General features: G+C 41.7%; 1 protein-coding gene across 2 annotated transcripts in view; it reads right to left on the reverse strand.

Moving 5' to 3' along the window:
• Nucleotides 1-1,444: 1,444 nt before the first annotated feature.
• The window catches only part of CLTRN (collectrin, amino acid transport regulator), a 34,438-nt gene continuing 12,139 nt past the window's right edge, over nt 1,445-23,743 (reverse strand). For both annotated transcript variants that reach the window (XM_030305054.1, XM_030305053.1), the window contains exons 4-6: nt 16,587-16,700; nt 11,888-12,082; nt 1,445-2,271 (exon numbers count right to left, since the gene is read on the reverse strand). In XM_030305054.1, coding sequence (XP_030160914.1) covers nt 2,115-2,271; nt 11,888-12,082; nt 16,587-16,700 — 466 coding nt within the window. In that variant the 3' untranslated portion in view covers nt 1,445-2,114. The remainder of the gene's footprint in view (nt 2,272-11,887; nt 12,083-16,586; nt 16,701-23,743) is intronic.

The raw sequence follows: 23,743 nt of genomic DNA on the forward strand, positions 1-23,743 counted from the left end.
TAAATAGTAAAGAGTCTGGCTTTATCCTAAGGATAATAAAAAGCCATTTAAAAGCATCTATGTCAGGAACCAACAGGATCAGGTTTGCATTTTGGGTATTAATTCAAGCTACATTATAGCCAGTGGACTGGAGAGGGTGTGGTGGATATTCTGGGGGTTCACCAGGCCCTCTCTTCAAGGCTCACCTTCCCATCCCCAGCTTCTGGAAACATTGGCTTTTGAAGGCTCATAGCTGATCCCTTCGATGGAAATTGCCCCCAGCCACGGGGAACTGCCTTTCCCAACAGCAGATCCTCTCCCAGAGAGCACCCATGGCCATGACTGGCTAATGTGGAGATACAAAGGCCCAGCCACCTTATCTGAATCAGGGACAACCTCAGCTCCTAAGCTCCTTGAAGGATTGGCTGAAGCCTCTATTGTAACCATGTTGCTGGTCACTTCTCCCTCTGCCTAATCCCACTCTATTAATTTCCTATTGCTGCATAACACATTACTGCAAGCTTAGTGGCTTGAAAAAAACACACATTTATCATCTCACAATGTCATGGGTTGGGAGTCTGGGCACATCTTAACTGGGTCCTCTGCTTGGACTGCAATCCAAGTGTTGACCAGACTGCATTCTCATCTGGAGACTTGACTGGGGAAAAATCCACTTCCAAGCTCAATCCAGTTGTTGACAGAATTCACTTCCTTGAGGTTGAAGGACTGAGGACCTCAGCTTCTGGCTGGCTGTTGGTCAGAGGCTGTCTTCAGTGCTGAGAGGCCACCAACAATTCCTAGAGGCTGTTCACAGTTTCTTTCATGTAGGCTTTCCCAACATGGCCACTTAGTCAAGCCAACAAGGAGAGTCTCTAAACACATCTGCTGGCAAGACAGACTCAGACATGATATAAAGTAATTGCAGGAGTAATGTCTCCTCATCTTTGCTGTGTTCCATACATTAGAAGCAACTCACCAGTCCCGTCCTCACTCAAGGAGAGAGATTACATGAAGGTGTGAACATTAGATGGCAGACATCTTTGAGTCTATTTGCCACACCTGCCTTCCTCACTTCTTACATGTGTATCTCCTGAGAGCATTCCCCAGTAAGCCTTCTGCTTGCAACGACCCATCTTGGAGTTTGTATCCAGGAAACAACACTGGGTCAGGGGAGAGAGTTAGAAACTGTTGTGGTAACATCAACTATGGGTGACAGCAGTAGCAGACTGAGCAGCAAATTTTCATTCTATTCATAAATGTATAATAAATTATTATTAGAATTTAGAAGAATCATGGCCTATCTGGAAGTGTAATGAAGTGTACTAACTGTAAGTTGTCTTCAAAGTAAGGATACACACAACGAAAATAATTCATTTCTAGGGTTGTAGAATAGATTACGCATAACTAATAAAAAATAGGTTTCCTGACTTCCACAGCATGAAAATAACTCTCAGACCACAGTCAGTTGCATAATTAAAAAGAGATGATTAGCACTTTATTAAATTCACATAGATTGTACTTTTACAAATTGCAGAAATAGTCAACAAACAGGGCTACCCTATCAGAGACTGATAGAGAATAAGCAAGTATTGGTATGATAACAGGATCAAATTTCACCTCATGTATTGATACTCCCATATTCATCCATCTCAGTTATAATCATTATTTTCTATTCTTGATTTCTTAGTCATGTGCAGAGTGATATAAACAATATTCAAAAAGGATCCACTTTCAAAGATTTCCATACCATATTATAGGTATTTTCCACTGGAAAAAATATTTCTCTTTAGGTCTTCAAAGTGTGAAAAAAAATACATGTAGTGGCCTGACCTTATTTCTGGAAATGCTTAACACAAATGCATTTTTAAACCAATAACTAAAGACACCACATGACTACAATTACACATTGTGTTGTTGGAGAAATATTTTGGAATATTCTGAGTAGTCAACAGCTTATGATTCCAAAGGTCTTCATGGATATAACTGATTGCCTTTTACTTTCATGCACATTGAAAATTTCTTACAAAAGAAGAATGGTGAAACAAAATATACAATCTGCCTTTGATCATTTATAATGCTTAGCAGTTGCGCAGAAACAAGTGTTGAGTTCCTTGGGGAAGCAAAACAGCAGCCCTTCAGAGAGGGGTGAGCCGCTCATCCTCTGTCATGAAGGCATCGTTAATGTGCCCTCCCTTAGTGTCCAAGGGATCACAGGGGATGCCATTCTCAATTGTGATCGTGTTTTCACACTTATCTTCAGAGTCATCCACTTCAGTTGGTCCTTTGCTCATCCTAAATGCACACAGAAAGAATGATTGGGATCTAGGAGGAGAAATCCTGGTCTTCTGTACAAACATGGAGAGTAGGAAAGGGAAGATGAACCTTAGAATGATGAAATAGTTGATGACATTCTGTATTTTCAAATAAATTTCAAAGATCGTAACGAGCTAATGAGCTGAAAAGTTGCTACTAAGATAAGAAGTCTGCATGGATGATATATACATACTGATCAGAATAAGCCGTCTTATTTAGAATACTAAAATAAATATGCATGAATATGTATATGAGTGAATATATATTTATATGAATGAATGTGTTTGTATACACACACAAATTGCATGAAGGAACGCGAAGAAAATGTGTGGTAAAATAGCAAGTTAAAAAATTTAGCTCTAGGAGAACAATTTAACAAAAATTGAATTTTAAAAAAGTAACAAATTCCTCTCACAGGATTTGACAAATAGTCTGTAAATAGTGGGTGGAAATCAAATTGAAATGAGGCATCAAGAACCAAACTCACATTCCTTTGTAGAAAAGAAGTAACCATTATAAATTGCAGATATCATTGCTTGGCTCTACTCATTACAAAATAGTTGCACTCGTTTGTAAATTGGGCTTTTGGAACTCAGAACACACTTTACTAATTACATTACAACTCGGAGCTAAAATTCCAGGTCATTCCCTGAAAAAACTCTGTATGACACTGTAAATCTTTGAGTTCCTCATTCTCAGACCCTTTGTAGACTCTGCTAGCCCTACCCTTAATATTTCCTTGGAGTGTGGAAAGCTGTAGCCTTGAATTCAAAGGGTTTTCCTGTCTTTTGTGAAAGACCAAGACACTGAGCCAACGATGCTTGTTATCAAGGAAGGTAAAAGAAAAAAAAAAAGAGGTGGGTACCTCTATGCAACCACAGAGAAGAGTAGTTTCCCTGAGGTTAATCACAAGTTAGATGTTGGGGCATCACAGAAGCATGATTTTGGGCATGATGCTCCCAGACTTGCCAGAGATGCTTTTGTTCCAGGAATCTGTGGAAACTTCAAAGAGGTAGACCCAAATGGATCACACTGCTGGAATGGTGGGTATTGCTGTGGTGACCAGGATGGACTCCCACCACTATGGAAGTCCCTTAGGACCTTGGTGAGTCTCTGGTGAATGAGGAAGTGGTGAAAATGCCCCAATGATGACTGAGGTAGAGCTTCCTATTTGTCCTGCATGAGAGTCCATTTTAATGTGTTTTAACGAATATGGTGGAGGAAGGGAGAAAAAAGAGCTCTTATTTACAAAAGAATGACGACTAAGATAGAAAGAGTAACAGAAATAGAAAATCACCACTATAATAATAATTCATTCTGATGAGGCTCATCAATGGATATTCAACCATTGAGTAAGGGATGGTTGGGGAACAGGATATTCACATGGTCTCAGTGTATCACACTCACAAGCAGTGTACTAATTACAAAGAGATATTTGTATTTTGTCAAGGAAGAAATCTGGTGAACATCACCAACAATGAGACAAATTGACAGTGCTCCAGATTTGATGCACTGAGATTTTATTTATTGTTTATTTATAAAATTCTGTGTTCTGTGTTCCTACCTCACCCCATCACCAAATTTTTTTTACCTGAATCTGCCAGGAGGAAGTAATCAGACAAATCCAAATTTTAAAATATTTTATAAAACAGCTGATCTGGACTCAGCACAGAGTAGACACTTAAGTGATGTGCTTAGAGTTGGATGGACAGACACATGGATAGTTGGCTAGCTAGTTAGACAGATGGATCAATGACTGGCTGGCTGGATGATAAATTAACGGATGGGTGGATGGATTAATGCTGTAGGTCAAGTTAGACAGCAGGCAAAGGTAGCTCTTGAATGGGATTCACCACAGAAAAAGAAAGAAAGAAGAAAAGAAGAAAGAAGAAAGAAAAGAAGAGGGAAGGAAGGACACATACACACATAATATTTCTTGTATCTCTTGTATTGTTGCTTTTCCAAATGAATAGAGGAAAACATTTGTTTTCCTACCTTAGAAATTAGTAGTATAGATTTTGCAAGGGTTTGCTGATGGTTTATTAGATAATTCCAAATAGTTGAAGTTCATAAAGAAAGGTGAAGTATCATTCCAATGCAGTAGATCCCATCGTCATCACTTGAAAATATTTCGCTATTGTATATGCCACTATCAAGTGTCACAATTTATCACTACAGGCCCAATGCTGGGTTAGAAGCTGGAAGTCACAGTTCCAGAGACCTAGTAAAGGATAAGCTCCTGTGTTTTTCCATCCTCAGGGTGAAGACACTGTACTGGCCATGCTAAGCCTCAGCCATCAGCTATCAGGGCAGGCTGGGATGAGCACAGAGTTTCATGTTTCAGCCAAGTGAAATCACCTAACAGAGGACTAGAATACTCTTGCCTCTCCTCTGGTGGACAGGAGTATTGTTACTTTCCATGTCCTCCAGAAAGCAAAAGCAATGGACATTCTATAACCATCAATCATATCACTTCCATTCACAGTATCCAGCATTCATTGAATAACTATGCTTTGAGTGACTACTGTGTGCTCAAAGAGACTCAGTCCTCATCCTAAAGTGAAAAGAAAAGAGTTAATAAAAGGGAAAAACTCCAAATTTCACTCATCTTCCTTCCCATTTTCTATGGATTATAAAAAAGAGGAGTGATATTTCAATAGGGATGAAGCTCCAGTAAGAAATGCATATTTATTAGGAATGCAAGCTGGTGCAGCCACTCTGGAAAACAGTAGGGAGGTTCCTCAAAAAATTAAAAATAGAACTACCCTACGACCCAATTGCACTACTATCCAAGGTATTTATCCAAGGGATACAGGTGTGCTGTTTCGAAGGGACATATGCACTCCAATGTTTATAGCAGCACTATCAACAATAGCCAAAGTGTGGAAAGAGCCCAATGTCCATCGATGGGTGAACGGATAAAGAAGATGTGGTATACATATATACAATGGAGTATTACTCAGCAATCAAAAAGAATGAAATCTTGCCATTTGCAACTACATGGATGGAACTGGAGGGTATTATGCTAAGTGACATTAGCCAGTCAAATATCATATGACTTCACTCATATGAAGACTTTAAGTGACAAAACAGATGAACATAAGGGAGGGGAAACAAAAATAATATAAAAACAGGAAGGGGGACAAAGCATAAGAGACTCCTAAATATGGAGAACAAACAGATGGTTACTGGAGGCGGTGTGGGCTAAATAGGTAAGGGGTATTAAGGAATCTACTCCTGAAATCATTGTTGCACTATATGCTAACTAATTTGGATGTAATTTTTTTTAAAAAATTAAAAAAAGAAATGCATATTTATAAATTATCATTAAAATTGTATAGTTCACGCAATTTCCCCAAAACTCATTCCTCATTGGGCTTGAAGTGAATAATAATTCTCCACAACAGTAAATAGATTTTCAACAGTCAAATATTACTCTAAAATTTGCATATATAAGTATGAAATTCATCTTACCAAAACTTTAAAAAATTTTTTTTTCAATGTTTAATTTATTTTTGAGAGAGAGAAACAGAGCTTGAGCGGAGGGAGGGACAGAGAGAGAGGGAGACACAGAATCCAAAGCAGGCTCCCGGCTCTGAGCGGTCAGCACAGAGCCCAATGCAGGGCTCGAACTCGTGACTATGAGATCATGACCTGAGCTGAAGTCAGACGCTGAACTGACTGAGCCACCCAGGCGCCCCTCATCTTGCCAAAATCTTAGTGGATGCAGCACTCTGAAGTAGGTGGTAGTCTTAGAAATAACGGTTGCCAGCATCTATTTGTCAGTTTCCTTAGTTAAGAAAGTGTTTTTATCGATGATAAAACATTAGATGAAAAACTGCAGAGAGCTAGACACATGTAGATGGCTGCAAGGAGTCTTGCCTCCCCTTCTGAACCATAAAACTAATCCATGAGGCATCACAGAGGATGGGGAGGAACTAAAAAGAAAGACGCAAATAGATGAGGACAAGTTTGTCTCCTTTAGAGGAAGGACTTCTCAACCAAAAAGATTGAGTGAAATGGCTACGGAAGTATATCTAATGAAGCTGTGTCAGTGGCAAATTAGGTACATGTTGTGCTCTTGTGACCTTAGATCCAATTGTTCTGAGTCTTGGCATTGCTGGGCTTCACAAACTGCAATGTCAGTAACTTGCTGGCTGGACACGATAAGCGGCTCAAAGGTTATGTAACAGTACTATAGTACTTTGTCACATTTCATAGTAGGTCCTGTAATAAACTGACTCACTGCCTGTGCATTGCTCTTAAGAAAACTGAACCATGTTTCTGGATCATTCTGAATTGATGTTCTGCTAAAAACATGAGTTCTTTTTCCTGAAAAATAAAATTGAGTGTTAATGACTTCTGCTGTTCCTGCAGTGTCAGGTGGTTCAGGAGGATTTTTTAGAAAGTAACTAAAATACCTGAAACTAGCTCCTAAGAGCCTCGAAAGAAGACATTTCTCATAAATCCAGACAGAAAAGGGGCAAAAGAGGAGACAAAAAAACCATCAGCTGACCCTCGGAGCTAGGGGGTGTTGAGAAGCAGGGTTTGTTCAAAATAAAGTAGTGGCGGCTAAAAGCACAGAGCATACTTCTGTCTCCTTTCAAACAAGATAGAGCTGAAGAGCCAAGGCCCAAGAATAGCCAGAAAACAACAAAGGACAGACAAATATGATTTTAAACAGAACAGAATTAATTATTGGAGAATTGGGAGTGTCCTCATGATCAGTACCAGTGATTCCTGGGGAAAATATCGGCGTTACTGGAATGATTTCAGTGGGCACCACATTTCAGTGAGATCGATGGGCTTTGGGATCCAGCCCACCTGGTTTTAAATACGGTGACTACTACTTTCTAACCATGCAACTCTAGTCAGGTTGCTTTATGTCTGCCATGCAGTAGGGATACTAATAATAATTAGTATCTATTATGTGACAGAAACCAGACTAAGTGCTTTATATACATTACCTCATTTAGTTCCTATTATTAATATTATAAGGATTATTATGTGCAATATTATAAGGATTTTATTATTATCCCTGTTTTTCAAATGAAGGAGCTAAGACTCAAATATGTAGAGCAGCTTGTCTTTGAGAATGGAACAAGATTGGTCTCACCAGTAAACTAGAACTCTAATTTAATCTCCCCAGGATTCACTCAAAACACGTATTTGATTCCTATTGAGTATGTACATTTAAGAACAGCAAAGGGAAACAATTATTAGCTATAACATTCCTGATTTTATGTACATATCTATTTTTAAGACTATTGACTTAATTAAGACTTTACATGAATGTGAAGTTTCATGTGAAGTTTCAGTATAATGAAAGTGTGTAGGCTGAGCCCCATCCCCTTGTGTGAAAAGCAGTATCTGTAGAGACTGAAAAGTATTCCTGTTTACTATTGACCTTATAGGAATAGAAAGAAAACCAGAAATAAACCAAGTGAATTTACTCATGACTATGCTCAACTGTGAGCATTAGTTAGGGTTTTATGTCCTGAGTCCTTAACGTGGCTTTGTTACCAAGTACAAGACTATAATCTCCTTGCAGGCAAGGCCCATCCATGTTATCTATGTATGTATCTTCTATGATACATACTAGAGCTCCTATGACAGAGTGGATGGTTGATAAAGTTATAAGACATTTCTTACTTCTTTGGGCCTTGGCCTCTGGAGAGATGAATTTAGATCATTGTTAAGATCCTTTCCTAAGACCCTAACGTTATTACAGTCTATTTAGGTACAGGATTCATAAACCAATCCTACTATATACACGCAAGTCTGAAATCATGCTGCGTCTGTGACTCTCCTTTTATAGCACAGTCCCAGGTTATATAAAGTTAGGGCTTTTAACTGCTTTTTGATGGTGATGCTAGTAACTTGCATTACTATAGCACTTTCCAGGGTATAAAGCACTTGTGTGTATTCTCTGACTTTGTCTCCTTATAATCATAGCTATTTAAGAAAAATATTATTATCCTCGTTTTCCATATGTCACCTGCTCAAGACCACTCAGCTAGTAAACACCGGGGCCTGAGATCAGAACCCAAAACCAAGAGTACGGAGCCAGTGCTCTTTCTACTAAAGCACACATCACAACTTCATCACCATGATCATTATCACATCCCCATCACCATTACAACCATCACTGTCATCATCATTGCCATCATCATAAAGCTGGCCAGAGATCTAAAACATCTGCTTGTGGGCTGGGGCTAGACACAGATCTAGTACAGACGTCACCATGGAGTATATGCAGTCCATCTTGGGCACCTGCCCACCTACCCAGCTGCCTAAGTATCTCCCGAAAGAAAATTAAAAAAAATCTTTTTCCAACTTTTTTTCCTCCAACAAATCTCTCATTTCCACAAACTGCTATTCTCAGCTAGATGGTAACAGAGAAAGGAGCATCTTCCTCAAATTATTTCCCAAGGAGGTGGCATTGGTGTGTGGAAGCTGGCTGGCATGGGCTTGCCAGAGGTGGTTGTTAAACATTCAGAAATCTCATACTTGATAGGAAATCAACAAATGCTACAAATCAGAGTATTTTTTAGAAAGCTAGTTAACCAGTTCACCACTATCCTAGTAAACAGTAACCCTAATAAGGTCATTTGCCTTTTTTTTTGTCAGTACTTTAGCTTTATTAACTAGCTGTTAGCCCGTAACAATAACAATTGTTGTGGTGTCATTTGCCTTTTAAAATATGTGTTCACTACTAAAGTCCCAAGCAATGAGCCACTGAACTAGAAATTTTTTTTTTACAGTATCATGGCAATTTCTGGACAGAAAAGAGATCCTTTTTCAGCATCTCTTAGTCACAGAAATGGGGTAAGCTCTGCTTGGATAATAATAATTACTGTTTATTTAGAGCTTACTATATCCTAGGTACTTCGCATACATTTATCTCACCCAATCCTCATGGAAGCCCTGTGAGATATTATCTTCCTTCTACAGATGGCAAAACAGTCCCATGGAAATTAGATGACTTGACTGAGGCCTTTTGGCTAAAGGGTATAGCTGGGGTTTGAGTTCACTTAGTTTGGCTTCCAATGACTGTATATGAATAATGAATGTAATGCTGTTATTGACCCAGGCAGAAGAATTGCCAAAGCTTTACTTGAGAAATTTCCTCAACAGTAAAGTTAAGTATGCGTATGTCTTAGATGACAGTGGCACTCTTCTCCACAGAAGCAAAATGGTAACTTAGATGACTCTGCAGTCTGTCCTTCTAAGTTTAAGGTCTGTATCACACAAACCATGTTCATTACTATCCAATGTATGGATTGGATTGTCGGACAAATCTTTGTCTTCCTCAGGACTAAAGGCATTGGGGGCAACTCCTGCTTCTTGCATGATTAGAAAGGGCTATCATGACAATCATCGGGGCTCTTCCCACTTCAAACTGCACCCTCTCCACACCTTCAAAGCAATACTTTGCCCAAGAGAAGCCCACCACAGAGCGTATCAGACTCAAAACACAACAAATCAATTTATCTTCAGAAGGCTGTCATAACTGTCCTGACTATATTTGCCAATTAGTGATGCTCTCCAGGTTTATGCAAGAGATTTGTCTATCTGTTTTCCTAGTCTGAACACGAAATGAATTTGCGAAGGCAGGGTTGTGACAACAGTCTCACTTCTCCCAGGCAACAGATTATGATGCTACACACCCAGTGATTATATTACTGCAGAATCTGCTCAGCAGGAAAGAGATAGCAAAGCTGGAAGACCAGCAAATGGCAGGATAATAAAATAATAGAACTAACACTTATTGAGCGCTCGCTGCGGGCCAGGCACCACTCTAAGCACACCACTGCATTAACTCTTTTGACCCCACCACGTTCATTATTTCCAGTACACCGGACTGTCACTCTAGAAGAGTTATCTATGCACAGGCAACAAAGATAGATTTAACCAACTCGACTCTAGCACCACAAACCATATTCCCCTGAGCCTGGTTTCCCTGACTCACTGCCTGTGCTCCCTGATACGCATAGAGTTAATGGATTACATACAAGAGCAGAATCTAGGAGATAAATACTTTGAATCTAAGCAGTCCCAGAGTCCATTCTTCTAACTCCTATACTATATTGTGCTAGTGAGAAAAGTGGGAACCAAGGAGATGAAGCGCATTCACAGAAGTTACGATCCTTAGAAACGATAGGATCACAGCATTCTAGGATTGATACGAAACTTAAAAATATTAAGCGTAAGTATTCAAACATTGCAAGGGAATATTTCTTAAAATTCAAAAAAAACTCAAAACAAATTAACAACTCGTTCCAAGGCTCTCTGCATTACATGCTATGCCAACATGAAGAAAGTTGAGCAAGTACAACTTGATATTAATCTCTGAGTTTAGTTTGGGCACTAGACATAAATCTCCTTTATTCTAGAGCACTTATCATTTGTGAAAAGAAATTTACAAAGGCCAACATTTAAAATGATTCCTTTCTGCTAGCAACTAGAGTGAGACATATGGAAAGGAGTAAACCCCCAGAGAAACATTTAGTTGAACACATACTTGGCCAAACTCATCCCACATGTCTGTGTGGGCATCGACCCTTTTGAAAACCAACGCACGTCCCCGTGATTCCCACTTACCTGAATTCCTCTTCCTTGGTATCGGAAGAGAAGGTTTTAGAAGAATCAAATGGCCTAATGAAGAGTAAGGACCCTCTCTGGATCAGAGGTTCTTGTAAACAAATTTATTTTCTCCTTTCATCATGCTGAGAAATCCTATCTCCTCTCCTCCTGTCCCACTGCCTTAGTAACTCTCCCATTGGTTGGCAATTCCGACCAGATTGAAGTAATTGCAATCATTTAGACAGCAAAGTTTGCAGTGCCCCAGAATCCAGATAAATGAACTCAGGGAGTAGGAATCTCTATAAAGTAGTTAAATTGGAAGCCCTCAAATTAAGTGAATTAGAATAACCTGGATATTCATTAAAATACATCCCCTTCACTGATTATAATTTAGAAAGTCTGCAGTAGTGCAAAGGGATCTACATTTTAACAAATGTTTCAGGTGATTCTGATGCAAGGTGTTGACTCAAAGGTCACTTCTAGGGCCATGGTTCCATGTAATACCATAGGCACTAGAGGGACAAGCAACTATTGAAGGGAGGGAAGTATAAAAGCGCAAAAGTATCTGGGACAAGATGGCAGCTGTAGGCATGAGGCCAAGAAAAGGCAAGCCAAGCTGGGGATGCATGGAAAGAACTGTGGAACTGCTAGCATTTGGAGCTGGAGGACTATTAAAGATTAACCCTGCGTACCCAAGAAATCTGCTTAGCTTTGTATATCCACCTTACAAAATCTTAACACAGATATTAAAATCAATTCTTGACATGAAATATTCGTACGGTGTAGAACAAAGAAAAAGACAGTAATGGAAGGAGTCATAGTAAGGGACACTGGACTGTAAAAAGTCTCTAAACACAAGAGCATAAGTGACATTTTGCCAATCACCAATATTTTCAAAGTTTCAGATTTAAGGCATTACCTTCAGCTTGGGGAAAATGCTCTCCTTACTTTCCCAAGTCATAAGGAAATAGGAAAATGCTCTTTAAATCATTCCCTTTTAGTATCTTACCTTCTACGTTGCCGGATTCCTGATAAAATCAATAGCATGACTGCAACTATGACAATGCAAAATATCACACCAAATATAATAATCCAGATGGGCACAGATGGGTCGGTGGGTGGTGCAAGAGTGGAAGGAATTTTTAAAAATTCAAGAGTCTGGTCATTCAAAAAGAAGGCACCGTTGATCCGGTTCCTATTCATCCTAGGATACAACAATGATCAAAAACAAACAAAACAAGAGAGGAAAACAATTAGAAACAGAAGGTCCAGACCCATCTCTCCATGATTATAATTATCTCTAGAAACAGAGCATCCCTGTAGCATGAGACTTGAGGTTGACTAGACAGTTTGATGAGAGGGCAATCGTGCTGTGGTACTTTTCAGAGCAGTGCTGGCTGCTACAGAAAGGCTTGTCTACTGTCCTCCACAGTTGTGAATGTCCTAGAAGTAACGGGAAGTCCCGAGCTTAAGTTCTCCCCACCATGTTTGATTTCCTGAAATGTGTGGTGAGTACAGGAATGGAGACATGGCATAGTAGATTTGTTCGGGAAATTCCAAGTGGTTCCATATGACTAAAGTAACAGGTGCTTGAGGAGTCCAAAAGCTAGAAAATTATCAAGGTAAATGAGTTACTCTTCCTGGGGAAAATCTGCATTTTTGGTGGTGGCAGCAGTTAGGGATGGGTTGGTAGCAAAGACTTATTTGAATGAAACCAAATAAGTGAATTTCTAACTGTAACTTGCAAACTAGGTGAGATTTCTTAGAGATAGTGTATGGCATCTACTGAATTCGCACTAGACAAACTGACTTCATCTACCTCTAGAGCAGCAATGGAAAATACAAATATATGTAAGCCTCATGTGTGACTTCAAATTCTCTAGGAGGTGCAATTTAAGAAAAAGTAAAAAGAAACCAGTGAAATTATTTTAATTTTTCTTTTTAATTTTAAGTAGGCTCCACAACCAACATGGGGCTTGAACTCATGACCCTGAGATCAAGAGTCACATGCTCAATCGACCAAGCCAGCCAGGCACCTGAAATTATTTTAATCATTTTTTTTTGGCCAATATATCTAGAAAAATATAATTTCAACCTGTAATCAAAATTGAGTTGGTTCACGTTTTATTTTGTACTCAATACTTTACACTTAGGGAATATCTAATCTTGGACTAGCTACGTTTCAAGTGCTCAATAGCCACATTTGGCGGGTGACTACCATTCTGTACAGCTTAAGTCTTGAACCTGACAGTAATGGCTTGAGAATCTCTGCAGACTGGCACCAAGCTATCAGGAAAGACCTCCTTTAGCAAATAAAAATCTATGTTGAGGCATTATTATTCATGAATGTGAAAAAGAATCCCAGCCAGAAAATCTACAGCAGGCGATAATTCCAGTGTAATTTTCTTTTATCAAACTATGGAAAGTTTCCTTTTTCCATAACATATTATTGGTAATCTGGGAACACAAACCTCTCCACATAATAATGAATCCCACAACTAAGGTATAACTCAGAGTAAAATGAGAAGTTACTCTGTATTTCTCATTCTATCTACCTGGTTAGTGAACACTCTGTTGTTCTTTTGCCTCTCAGGCTGATTAGAAGTTCTAGATCAGGGGCACCTGGGTTGGCTGAGTCAGTTGAGCATCCGACTTCAGCTCAAGTCGTGATCTCACTGTTAGTGAGTTCGAGCCCTGCATCGGGCTCTGTGCTGACAGCTCAGAGCCTGGAGCCTGCTTTGGATTCTGTGTCTCCCTCTCTCTCTGCCCCTCCCTCTCCCCAACTTGTGCTCTGTCTCTCTCTCTTAAAAATAAACATTAAAAGTGCTTTTTAAAAAATTTTTAAAAAATGAAGAAGTTCAATACAGACTAAAACTCCAACCATCACTGAAATCCCCAATAGGTGTCAGTCACCATGGACATCTTCCAGCCAAGATTGGCCTGATAAGGCCAGGCCCTCACGACAGAGCTAAAACAGACATCGTAGAACTGGTGGCTCATTCCCTCACATAATTCCGTAAGTGTGGACACTCTGGTGGAGAGAAAAAACATCACTGGGTGTGATGGCAGCGCACCTGGGTTCAAATCCTCACTTTTTATATTTCTAGTGTGGTGGCCTCAGCAAATCAATTAAAATTAATCTCCCTGGGCCTCAATTCCCTCATTTATAAACCGAGGATAATAATAATTACTCAAAAACAATTGGTGTTGATATTAAATGCCACAGATGTGTAGGAACACGCTTTATGAAGCAGGAAGTGTTATGCAAATATTCAGTGGAACTAGCATTATTTTTTTCAACTCCACAGATTCTTCAGCCCAAAAATTCCTATCACCTGCCTTCTAGCTACTGTCTCCTTGCTCTTCCTGGTATCTTTATTTCTTGGTATTGTTCCCTTTATTTTCATACAATCCTGGTGAGACCTACGCATTCCCTAACACAAATTCTCATTCTATTGGCCATCCTCACCCCCTAAATAGCTTCCCCTGCTAGGACCTTTGACAGACACTTCCATCCCACTCTTCTCCCTCAGGTTCACGGAAGCCTGCTTTAACTGCAGTAGCTTAATTTCCTTGTGGCCCCCGCAGATCACAGGGAGAGCTTGAATAAAATTCCTTTTCCTGTGAAATACACTGTTCCTAATTCTTATTCCCTAAGGGCTGGGTATTAACAGTAAGTCTTAGGGGCAGAAGTGCAGAAACAATACAGGTCAAACCTTCCTGCTAAAGCAGATTAAATCATTTCGCACTGGTACAGATCAGTAAGGGAACTAGATGACTGTTCACACAAAAACCTTTGGCATTTGATTATATACTCATTATCTTATATGTTAATATTTCACAGAGAGCAAATGAATTCTTTCACTAGATATTTCTCCTTGGGGAAGAGCAGAACTTCAGTAACTTGTAAATCCTTTGTTGAGGAGCGCTACTTTGTTTCACTCTTTCTTGTTCGAGAAAGAGTTGATCTCCTGAACTCATTCTTCCAATATACTTTTGCCCAACATTAATCATTTGAGGGATAGAAAGTTTTGACATGCATAAAATGCACAGTGGGTGAAGTAAAAACAAACTGCATCCTTCCTCTTCTTTGAAGTCAAGAACACATTTCAGTTTTGAAAGTTTGTTATGATCACAAGGAGAGGAGGAGACAAACTCTCAGGAAAAAAAAAAACGTGTAAAACTTGAAATTGGGTTAAAAAAATACTACTGAGTGTCTGGTGGATACACCTTTCTGGACTATTTACACCTTCTACTTGTCCTTGAGTTATTTTTTTTTAAGTTTTTATTTATTTATTTTGAGAGAGAGGCAGAGAGAGAGAGGGAGACAGACAATCCCAAGCAGGCTCCACACCGTCAGTGTGGAGCCCAATACAGGGCTCGAACTTGCAGAACTATGAGATCGTGACCTGAGTTGAAACTGAGTTGGAGGGGCGCCTGGGTGGCGCAGTCGGTTAAGCGTCCGACTTCAGCCAGGTCACGATCTCGCGGTCCGTGAGTTCCAGCCCCGCGTCGGGCTCCGGGCTGATGGCTCGGAGCCTGGAGCCTGTTTCCGATTCTGTGTCTCCCTCTCACTCTGCCCCTCCCCCGTTCATGCTCTGTCTCTCTCTGTCCCAAAAATAAATAAACATTGAAAAAAAAAATTTTAAAAAAAGAAACTGAGTTGGATGTTTAACCAACTGAGCCACCAGGGTGCCCCGGTCTTTGAGTTATTTTGCAAATCTGTAAGTAGTAGAAAACTGACATAATGTAAATTATTTTTGTCCACTTGATTTTCTATGGACTGATTACTATTTTGATTCCTATATATGCATGGTTCCTTGAAAGTCTCCTTTGAACTGTTTTGAACATTTTACTACTAGTTCCCTCATTAATTAATGAGATAATAAAATCTTTAATGGCATTTATTTTTAATTTGTATGAGAGTCATGACTTTGACTTGTTTTTTCAAAAAGTATCTTTTAAAGGGAAAGGCTGTACATTAATTAAGGAAGGTAGGTCCTTAGAGACCCAAGAAATGAGAATTTTTGTCTTGGTTTTTAAATAAAAGTCAAAGGTATGACTGGTTCTTCAAAACACCTTACATTTAATAACTCATTTAATCTCAACAACTCTGAGAGGTACCATAATTATTCCCATTTTACAGATTACAAGAGAATAACAAAGGGGAAGTAATTTATCTGTATTTAAACAGTTAGCAAGAGGCAAAACCAGAAGGATTTGGGCTCCAGAATCCATGTGATGAACCATCATACAATAGTGCCATACAAGGTGTTCTTGACAAAAGAAGACAGTAGTAAACATTCGTGGCTAATATTTAAACCAGGGGTTCTCAGCCACAGCACAACTGACATCTGGGGTTGAATAAGTCTGTTTTGAGGCGCTATCCTGTGTATAATAGAATGTTTATCAGCACCCCAACTTCTGTCTACTCAATGCTGGTAGAACCCCCCCATACACACCCCGCCTCAACCATGACAACAAAAATGTCTCCAGACATTTCCAAATGTTTCCTTGGAAGCAAAATTGTCCTTGGATGAGAACCACTCATCCAAACTGATCACTAAAACAAACTAACGAAATTAAATCTTTGACATATTTATACATAAGTCATTGTAAGAAGAGAGAGAATTCTTCAAAATCTATGAAAACAGCAAACTAATCAACAAGTTGATTTACCAGTAGAAGACATATTTAGCGGTGATTACCTTATGGCTGTCTGTACCTCAACAGCAGGAAGGGTGTGATTTTTCAAAGGATCTGTAACCACAAACCAGAATGACACTCGCTGGGTTACATTGCAAACTAGGACGTGGGAAATTCTGCAGATGATGGGGGAAAAATACATTGTAAGTAAATAATATCTAATTACATTAGAACATCCACTCTGGTGTTATAACTGTCTGAAAACGTGTCTTAGCTATGAATGAAGTCATTTCTACCATTATGAAGAAATGTCTTATTAAGAAAAAACTAGCATAGAAAATTTCCTTTGTTTGAAAAGCATATATTTACGGATCATCCGTTAAATAAGGATCTACCAAAATGAAAAAACAAGAAAAATTACACAGTAGAGCATTAAGGATCTTATTCTCGCATCACCCACTAGCTGACAGCACGCAGGCTTCAACACTGGCCTTTTTTCTGAGCTACAGGAGCCTTTTGTACTTCCTCATCAAGCTCTTTTTAGTGTCTTCCTCATTCAGCCGTCTAGAGCTTGGGTCCCGACAAATCAGGTGCCACTCTTCATCCAATACTTGCTTCCTCTGTTGACCACGTTTCCCTCCCTCTCCTACTCCAGTACTGGAGCCAACTCAATAAAAGACTTCCAAACTGAAGTGCTATAATCAATTTACCAGCAGCCTTTGAACACTGTTTCTGCAGTTACCTGCTTTCCAACTGTAAATTGGAAATGTGCCTCATTCTACTCTGTAAACACAGATTACCAATAGAAACGACACGAAAGAAATGGCCTAAGTGTTCAGAATGGAGATGACCTATATAGGAATGTATGAAGGGCATAAAGGTTGAAAATCATAGGAGAGTCCACATAAACACTGTCAGTGCTAAAACATAAATCCTGAATGGCTTTCACCATTTTCAGATTGCAGAGGTGACTGACATCAGGTACTATTCAAGAAGAATGAAAGACATATCCGCTTTACTAATAAGTTGACTTCATTTTCCTTAAAAGAGCGAATGCTCTTTAAGGTGTATTATGTTCATTTTCACAATAAAGACAGGGCCATTGTGTCGACTCTCTATAATTTTCGGGACCTGATAGAAACTATTCCATTTTCTCCCTTGCAATGTCACATACAGAAGCCAAGCCCTCCTGGCCCCTCTGCTGGAGCCAAGCGCCTGGGACCAGTGCTGGGAAGTGGGAGGTTCTCCCCCCAACCCCGCCCTCAGCAGCAGGGAACGCCCCACACAGTTGCCACATCCATGGGGCACTGGCCCCACACGGGCACGACCCCGTGCCCAGAGGGCCCCCACGAGTGACACCACGCGCTGTCCTTGTGCCCGATGCCAATGATCCTCCTAGCTCTGCATGCTTCACAACTGCAGACTTCAGGAACCTACAGAAGCCGAATTTCCACCTCAGAGGTCCCGACCCCGCTGCACTGAGATTATGGGCAGCTGCCTGGGCACAGCCATGGCCACGCTGCCATGCCTGGCCCAAAAGCGAGGTTCCCCCTGGTCCAGGCCCACCCGCTGCCGCCCGGGCCCGGATGGGAGCCGTAGCCTCTCCTGGGTCTGCAGCCAGCCCGCCCCCACTGTGCCACCCTGCTGGGACCATGTCAGAATCTGGAGGACGATGGTCCCCAAGGCCTAGAGAAGCTTTCACCGCAAGCCACCCCTCCAGATATTCATGGGGTTGGATTTTTCTAGTGATCACAAGAGTTTGATGAAATGGCTGGGGAATGTCCAGAACCCCACACACAGTTGAGGCCTGGTGACCATCGAACTCACTCCTGTGGAGCACAGGGGAGATTCTACAGTTGTCTGCCTATCCAGGAGCCCCTGGGGCCCTATGTCAAGGAGGCCCCGCCGAGGGCCCCTAGCCAATGCAATAAATCAAAAAAAAGAATCTGAGCACCTCTCTACTTTGAACCTTCCAGGCCAAGGTAGAGAGGCAGAGACCGGGGGCCAGGCCATCCTCCTTCAGGCCTGTATGGAGAGACAGAGTGGTCCCTTCCTTTGTGCCCCGGCCTGGGCCTCCGAGGCGAGGCCTCTGCTCCTGGTGCAGCAGGGCCCCAGAGGACACCGACCCGGGCCTACCTGCCTCAAGGACACAGCGCCGTGGCCTGGGCTGCCGAGCAGATCAGTACTCCCCAGGGCCTGGGCCTCCCGCGGCCTGATGTCTCCCCTGTATCCTGAGTCAGAGCCCTGCGACCTCCACCTCCTGAGACTCAAACCCACAGTTGTTTCACTCTGCCCTACCCCCACATGGGCCCCTGACACCCCCAGTCAGCCCTCTCCCCCGCAGCTGGCGGCTCCACCAAGCCCCCAGACCCACTCCCTTGACCCTGCAGAGCCCACACTGAAGAAGCTCTCCAGCTACCCAAACCTCTGCCTTCCTTGTGCCCACCCAGTCCTCCTACCTGTTCCCACACTCATCAGGAAGGCATGCTTCTCCCCTACTTCCCCACTTTGTGAAGTGAAAATGGCGTTCTTGTTTTAGATAAAAATAATAGACAGCTTTATGATCACAGAGAATGTCATTGTCTTTCTTTCAGATGTACATATGTTAGGATTGCGTCTACACTGTGAATTCACCTTGGCCTTGTAACATCTGGGACCAGATAATTCTTGTTGTTTGTTGGGTGCTGCTGTCCTCTCCATTATAGGGTTTGAGCAGAATCCCTGGCCTCTGTCCCTGAGGGGCCAGCAGCATACACACATTGTGAAAATAAAAAACTGTCTCCAATCATTGCCAAATATTCCGGGGCGGGGCAGGGCTGGGGGGAATCACTCAAAAACAAAGACAAAACCACTGGCAGAGAATCTCTGAGGGACAGTGACCTCTACTGGCAGAAACAGCCAAGTTTGGTCTCCCAAATTGTGCTATGTTAAAACACAGCAAAGACAGAGACAACAGACTGAAGTGGTACATCCTTGGAACAGACGTCCCCCAATTTCGTAGCATGCTGTGGTGTGAATGATTCAAAGACTGGGCCCGTGAATCATCAGAAAATGCAAATTAAAAAAAATAAGCTACTCATTTAAGTGCCTCAGGTTGGCAAAAATGAAAATGCTAAATAATACGAAATGCCGGTAAAGACGCAGAGAATCAGCATCCGAGGCAGTGCTGTGGGTGTGAACGCATCCAGCCACTCTGCGGTGGCACTTGAGAGTGTGTCCTGGAGCATAGTGTGCCTCCCAGAAACTCTCTTGCACACACCACACACACACACACACTGGCGAGGATGTTCTCCCCAGCACTCTTTGTCAGAGCAGACAACTGGATAACCTAAATGCCCACCAGTAGGGGATGATAAAGTAAATGCGCTACATTCTGTCAAGGGAAGACTGTTCCACGAACTCAAGGAAAGAAACAGCCCAAGGATTCTCCACTCCTGGGCTACCAGGCCACATAATTCTGTGCAGGGCAGGGTGTTTAGCAGCACACCCAGCCCCGATCGCCCACAGATCAACAGGCCCGCCTCCTGTGGTGACAATCAAAATGGCCTCCAGGCATTGCCAAATATCCCCCGAGGGACAAAAATCACCCCCAGTTGGAAATCACTGAACTAGAGCTACATGTCTTACAACACGTTGCATTGCAGAAATACACTGGTGAATGAAAAGATGGGGAGTGGGATATTCTGTGTAGCACATGCCATTGATATAATTTAAGCAAATGCAAAGGAGTATTGCTGGAAACATAGGGGAGGCCAAAAAGCGGATAAGAGGTCACCTGGACACTTTGCCTACATTTTTCTTTCCATCTAAAGCCTCTTTAATTACTGTTCAAACATGAATTTCATGGCATTCCCCCTTCAGAGAGTCAGAGAATGCGCTGTAAACAAGGCAAAGTCCCTTCTCCTGTGCTACCTAAATGGGGTCAGTACCCTACCCACATAGGAAGCACTTATAAAAATCCTCCAAAGTGTCACAGTCTTGAAAAGTAAGGCTGACCAAGGTCATGAAAACCAAAGAAAGATACAGAAACTGTTTCCGTCACTACAGTGATCACTACGGAGGCATAGATTCTGGAACATAAGAAGGACATTAGTCGAAAAGGGAAGAGGGTCTGAAAAGTTCCATAGTTTAGTGACATTGAACCAATGATAGTTTCTTAATTTTGATATATCTATCACAGTTATTTAACATGATAGTATCAGGGAAACGGGGGAAGAGTCTAGAGCAGAGTTTCTCAAAGTCGGAACTATTAACATTTTAGGCTGGATGAGTCTTACTTATGGGAGGCTGTGTATTCTTCTGGAGGATGTATAGCACATCCTCGGCCTCTACACGTTCAAGGCCAGTGTTGCTTGTGGGAGGCTGTCTATTCTTCTGGAGGACGTATGGCACATCCTTGGCCTCTACATGTTCGAGGCCAGTAGCATATGCAGTTGTGAAAAGCAAAATACCTCCAGGCACTTCTAAATATCCTTGGGCACAGTGGAGGGATGAAATCCCCCCAGGTTGAGGACCACTGATACATAGGATCTCTCTAGATTTTCTCTGCAAGTCTTTTGTAAATACATATATTTTTTCTATTCAAAAACACAAATACAGGAGCAAAGCCGTTATGTTAAAGTTGCCAGTGCACAGTAAAATGATCTATAAGAATAAGACAAGGCAGTGGATCAATAATAGTTTTTACTGTTTTCATTGATGAAGAGATAATAGATGCAAATATACTTTGAAAATGAAAAGAGTCACATTCAAATGCAAGACACTGCCATCCATCGGCATAAGGGTGGTCTTAATTATGTAAAATGTCTGGACGTGAGTTCCGTTACGTGTTCACACGTATCAAGGATTTATCAGGGAGCCTCCAAGTGTGCTGGAGTCCTAAGAAGCACCGTTTCCATCACTTCTCGAAGATGGGTGTGAGCGCAAAGGGGAGTCGTTTTAGCTGCCGAGGGTCCTCAACTAAAGAACACTAAGTATCCCACCCACATGGTGGTTCCTCCAGTAAAAGAAGACTAGGGTTTTTAGCAAGCAAAAGTAACCTTGTGCTCAACAAATACCAACCACAGAAATACAATTGCTGAGAAGTGTTGATATTTTTGTTCAGATCCAGGCAGTGAAGCGGGAATGAGTAAGGGCACGCCCTAAAGTAGCAAGGTTGTGGGCAAAGGCCAGGGAAAAGCACGCCCTGCTTCTGGAGAAGGTTGTAGAAGAAGGCAGAGAAACACCCGTGGGCCGGGGTGGCCTCCTTATTTGGATGATGCTTGCAGAAATGAACTGTGATGTCTTGGTTCCCCCAAGAGTAAGAAAGTGAGGCCCAAGAAGAGAAAACCCAGGCAGTGCACAGCTACTGCCACTATGGCCATCGACCCCATGGCCATCAGGGGAGTCTCCACGAGGATGGAAGAAGAGCAGAAATGGGTGGCTGGGCACTGGTTTCCTGTGTCCACTGTACCCTAAGAGACAGGCCTGTGGCTTAGGCCTGGATGGTAAGCATGCTTCACTCACTCACAAATGTGTACCGAAAACAGGCATAGATTGGCCAATATGGTCAGGGATGGTGAGGAAAAGAGTTCCTGCTGCAAGGGCTCTTAGGTTCCATGACCCTTCTCATAAGTGCCAGGTGCAGGAGTTTAGTGGCAAGACCCTTGAACACCAAGGTCACGGTGTCTTGAACCAGTGAGAAGATTAAAAACCAAAGTAGAGGCCAATACTTCCCGAGATGTCTGAGTTGACTCCGAAGATTCCATACCCCATCTAAGAATGGACCCAGGACGGCCGGGAGGGCAAAGGGCTTCTAGATTTCATGTGGTTTGTCCACAGTCTGTGTCAGGAAGTTCTCTAATCCCTGTCCTGATATGAACTTCATTGTGTCCAGGCAAAGAACACCCTCTTTAATTTTATCAGCTGCGGGGTCACCTGGGACACTATCTAAAATACTCAGTTTGTCTGCAGCACAAACCTTCTCTGGGCCCTGGGACAGGACGGCAAGGCCCAAGTCTGTGCTGCGCCGCGAGCCCCTGTATTCCTGCGGTGTGGCCCGAGTGGGCACTCAGTGAGTGAGTGAGAAATGGGTGGATGAATTAATGGAATGGAGAAATGAACTCCATTGTTTCTATGATATTGTGAGAGACAAACTGGGAAAGTAAATCGGGCCAAGACCAAATGGAAAGGGGGGAATGAAAGGAGGGAGGTTACTTCCCCAAAACTTTGTTTACACAACCACGGATACTCAGACAACACAATAGTAGCGGAGCTCTCTCGCATAAGAAGACTCCTGATACGGTGTAGATAGGGGTAGCCGAGAGGAAGTGTAACTGTGAGGGAAGCTGGTAGTAAAATGGAAGTAACATGAAGACTGGTCCTACAGACTTCAGTAGTAATGTCCTTAGCGACCAAAGGATACAAATTCCTCCCATTCTGGCTTATGTACCACGGGTGTGACTTCTCCCTGGCCTTGCTCCAAATGTGACCACATGGAACGTCCTCGAAGATTTACACAAAAGGAAACCCTAATCAAACAACAAGCACCTAGTGAGCTAAGCACGTCTTTGTAAAGTTTATTTTGATGTATTAAGTAAACTGAAATGCCTAAGTCTTAAGAGTTCTCGTCACAAGAAACAAATGCTGAAACTATGTAAAATGATAGATGGTAGCTAGATTTCTTGTGGCGATCGTTTTGCGACATGCACAAATATTGCATCGTTATGTTGTCTGCCAATGACTAATCCAATGTGGTAGGTCCATTATACTTCAATGTAAAAACTAATTACTAAACTCAAATGCCAGGAGCACAACTAAAGGGAAATGCTACATTTTTGAAATTGTAAATATAGATGGGTTTGCTGGAATTATTGGAATTTGCTTCAATAATCACTTTGCCCAACTCTCTTATGAAGTAATAACATTTACATATACCCTAATGGCTTCTCAAGCAAATCCTGAAAAGGTAAAAATGTGCGCTCCCTTTCCTCAAGTGTGGAAAGCCTTGGTTTTATACTAATCCTCTACGATTTGGCTCCCCTGCCATTTCTCCTCAATGGCGCCAGACAGGGCCACCTGCATCCAAGGGGTGGTAAGAATCAGGCCTCTTGTTTCTGGAAACCAAAGGCCTAAATAGGAGCTGGGCTGCTGTTTTATAAGCACAAGACCATTAATCCCCTTACCGTGGACACAACAGCACGTTGTTCCTTTTTAGATCACAAGACTTGTCCTTGAATAA

This window comes from Lynx canadensis, chromosome X (assembly GCF_007474595.2).
Source record: "Lynx canadensis isolate LIC74 chromosome X, mLynCan4.pri.v2, whole genome shotgun sequence".
Classification (NCBI taxonomy): domain Eukaryota; kingdom Metazoa; phylum Chordata; class Mammalia; order Carnivora; family Felidae; genus Lynx; species Lynx canadensis.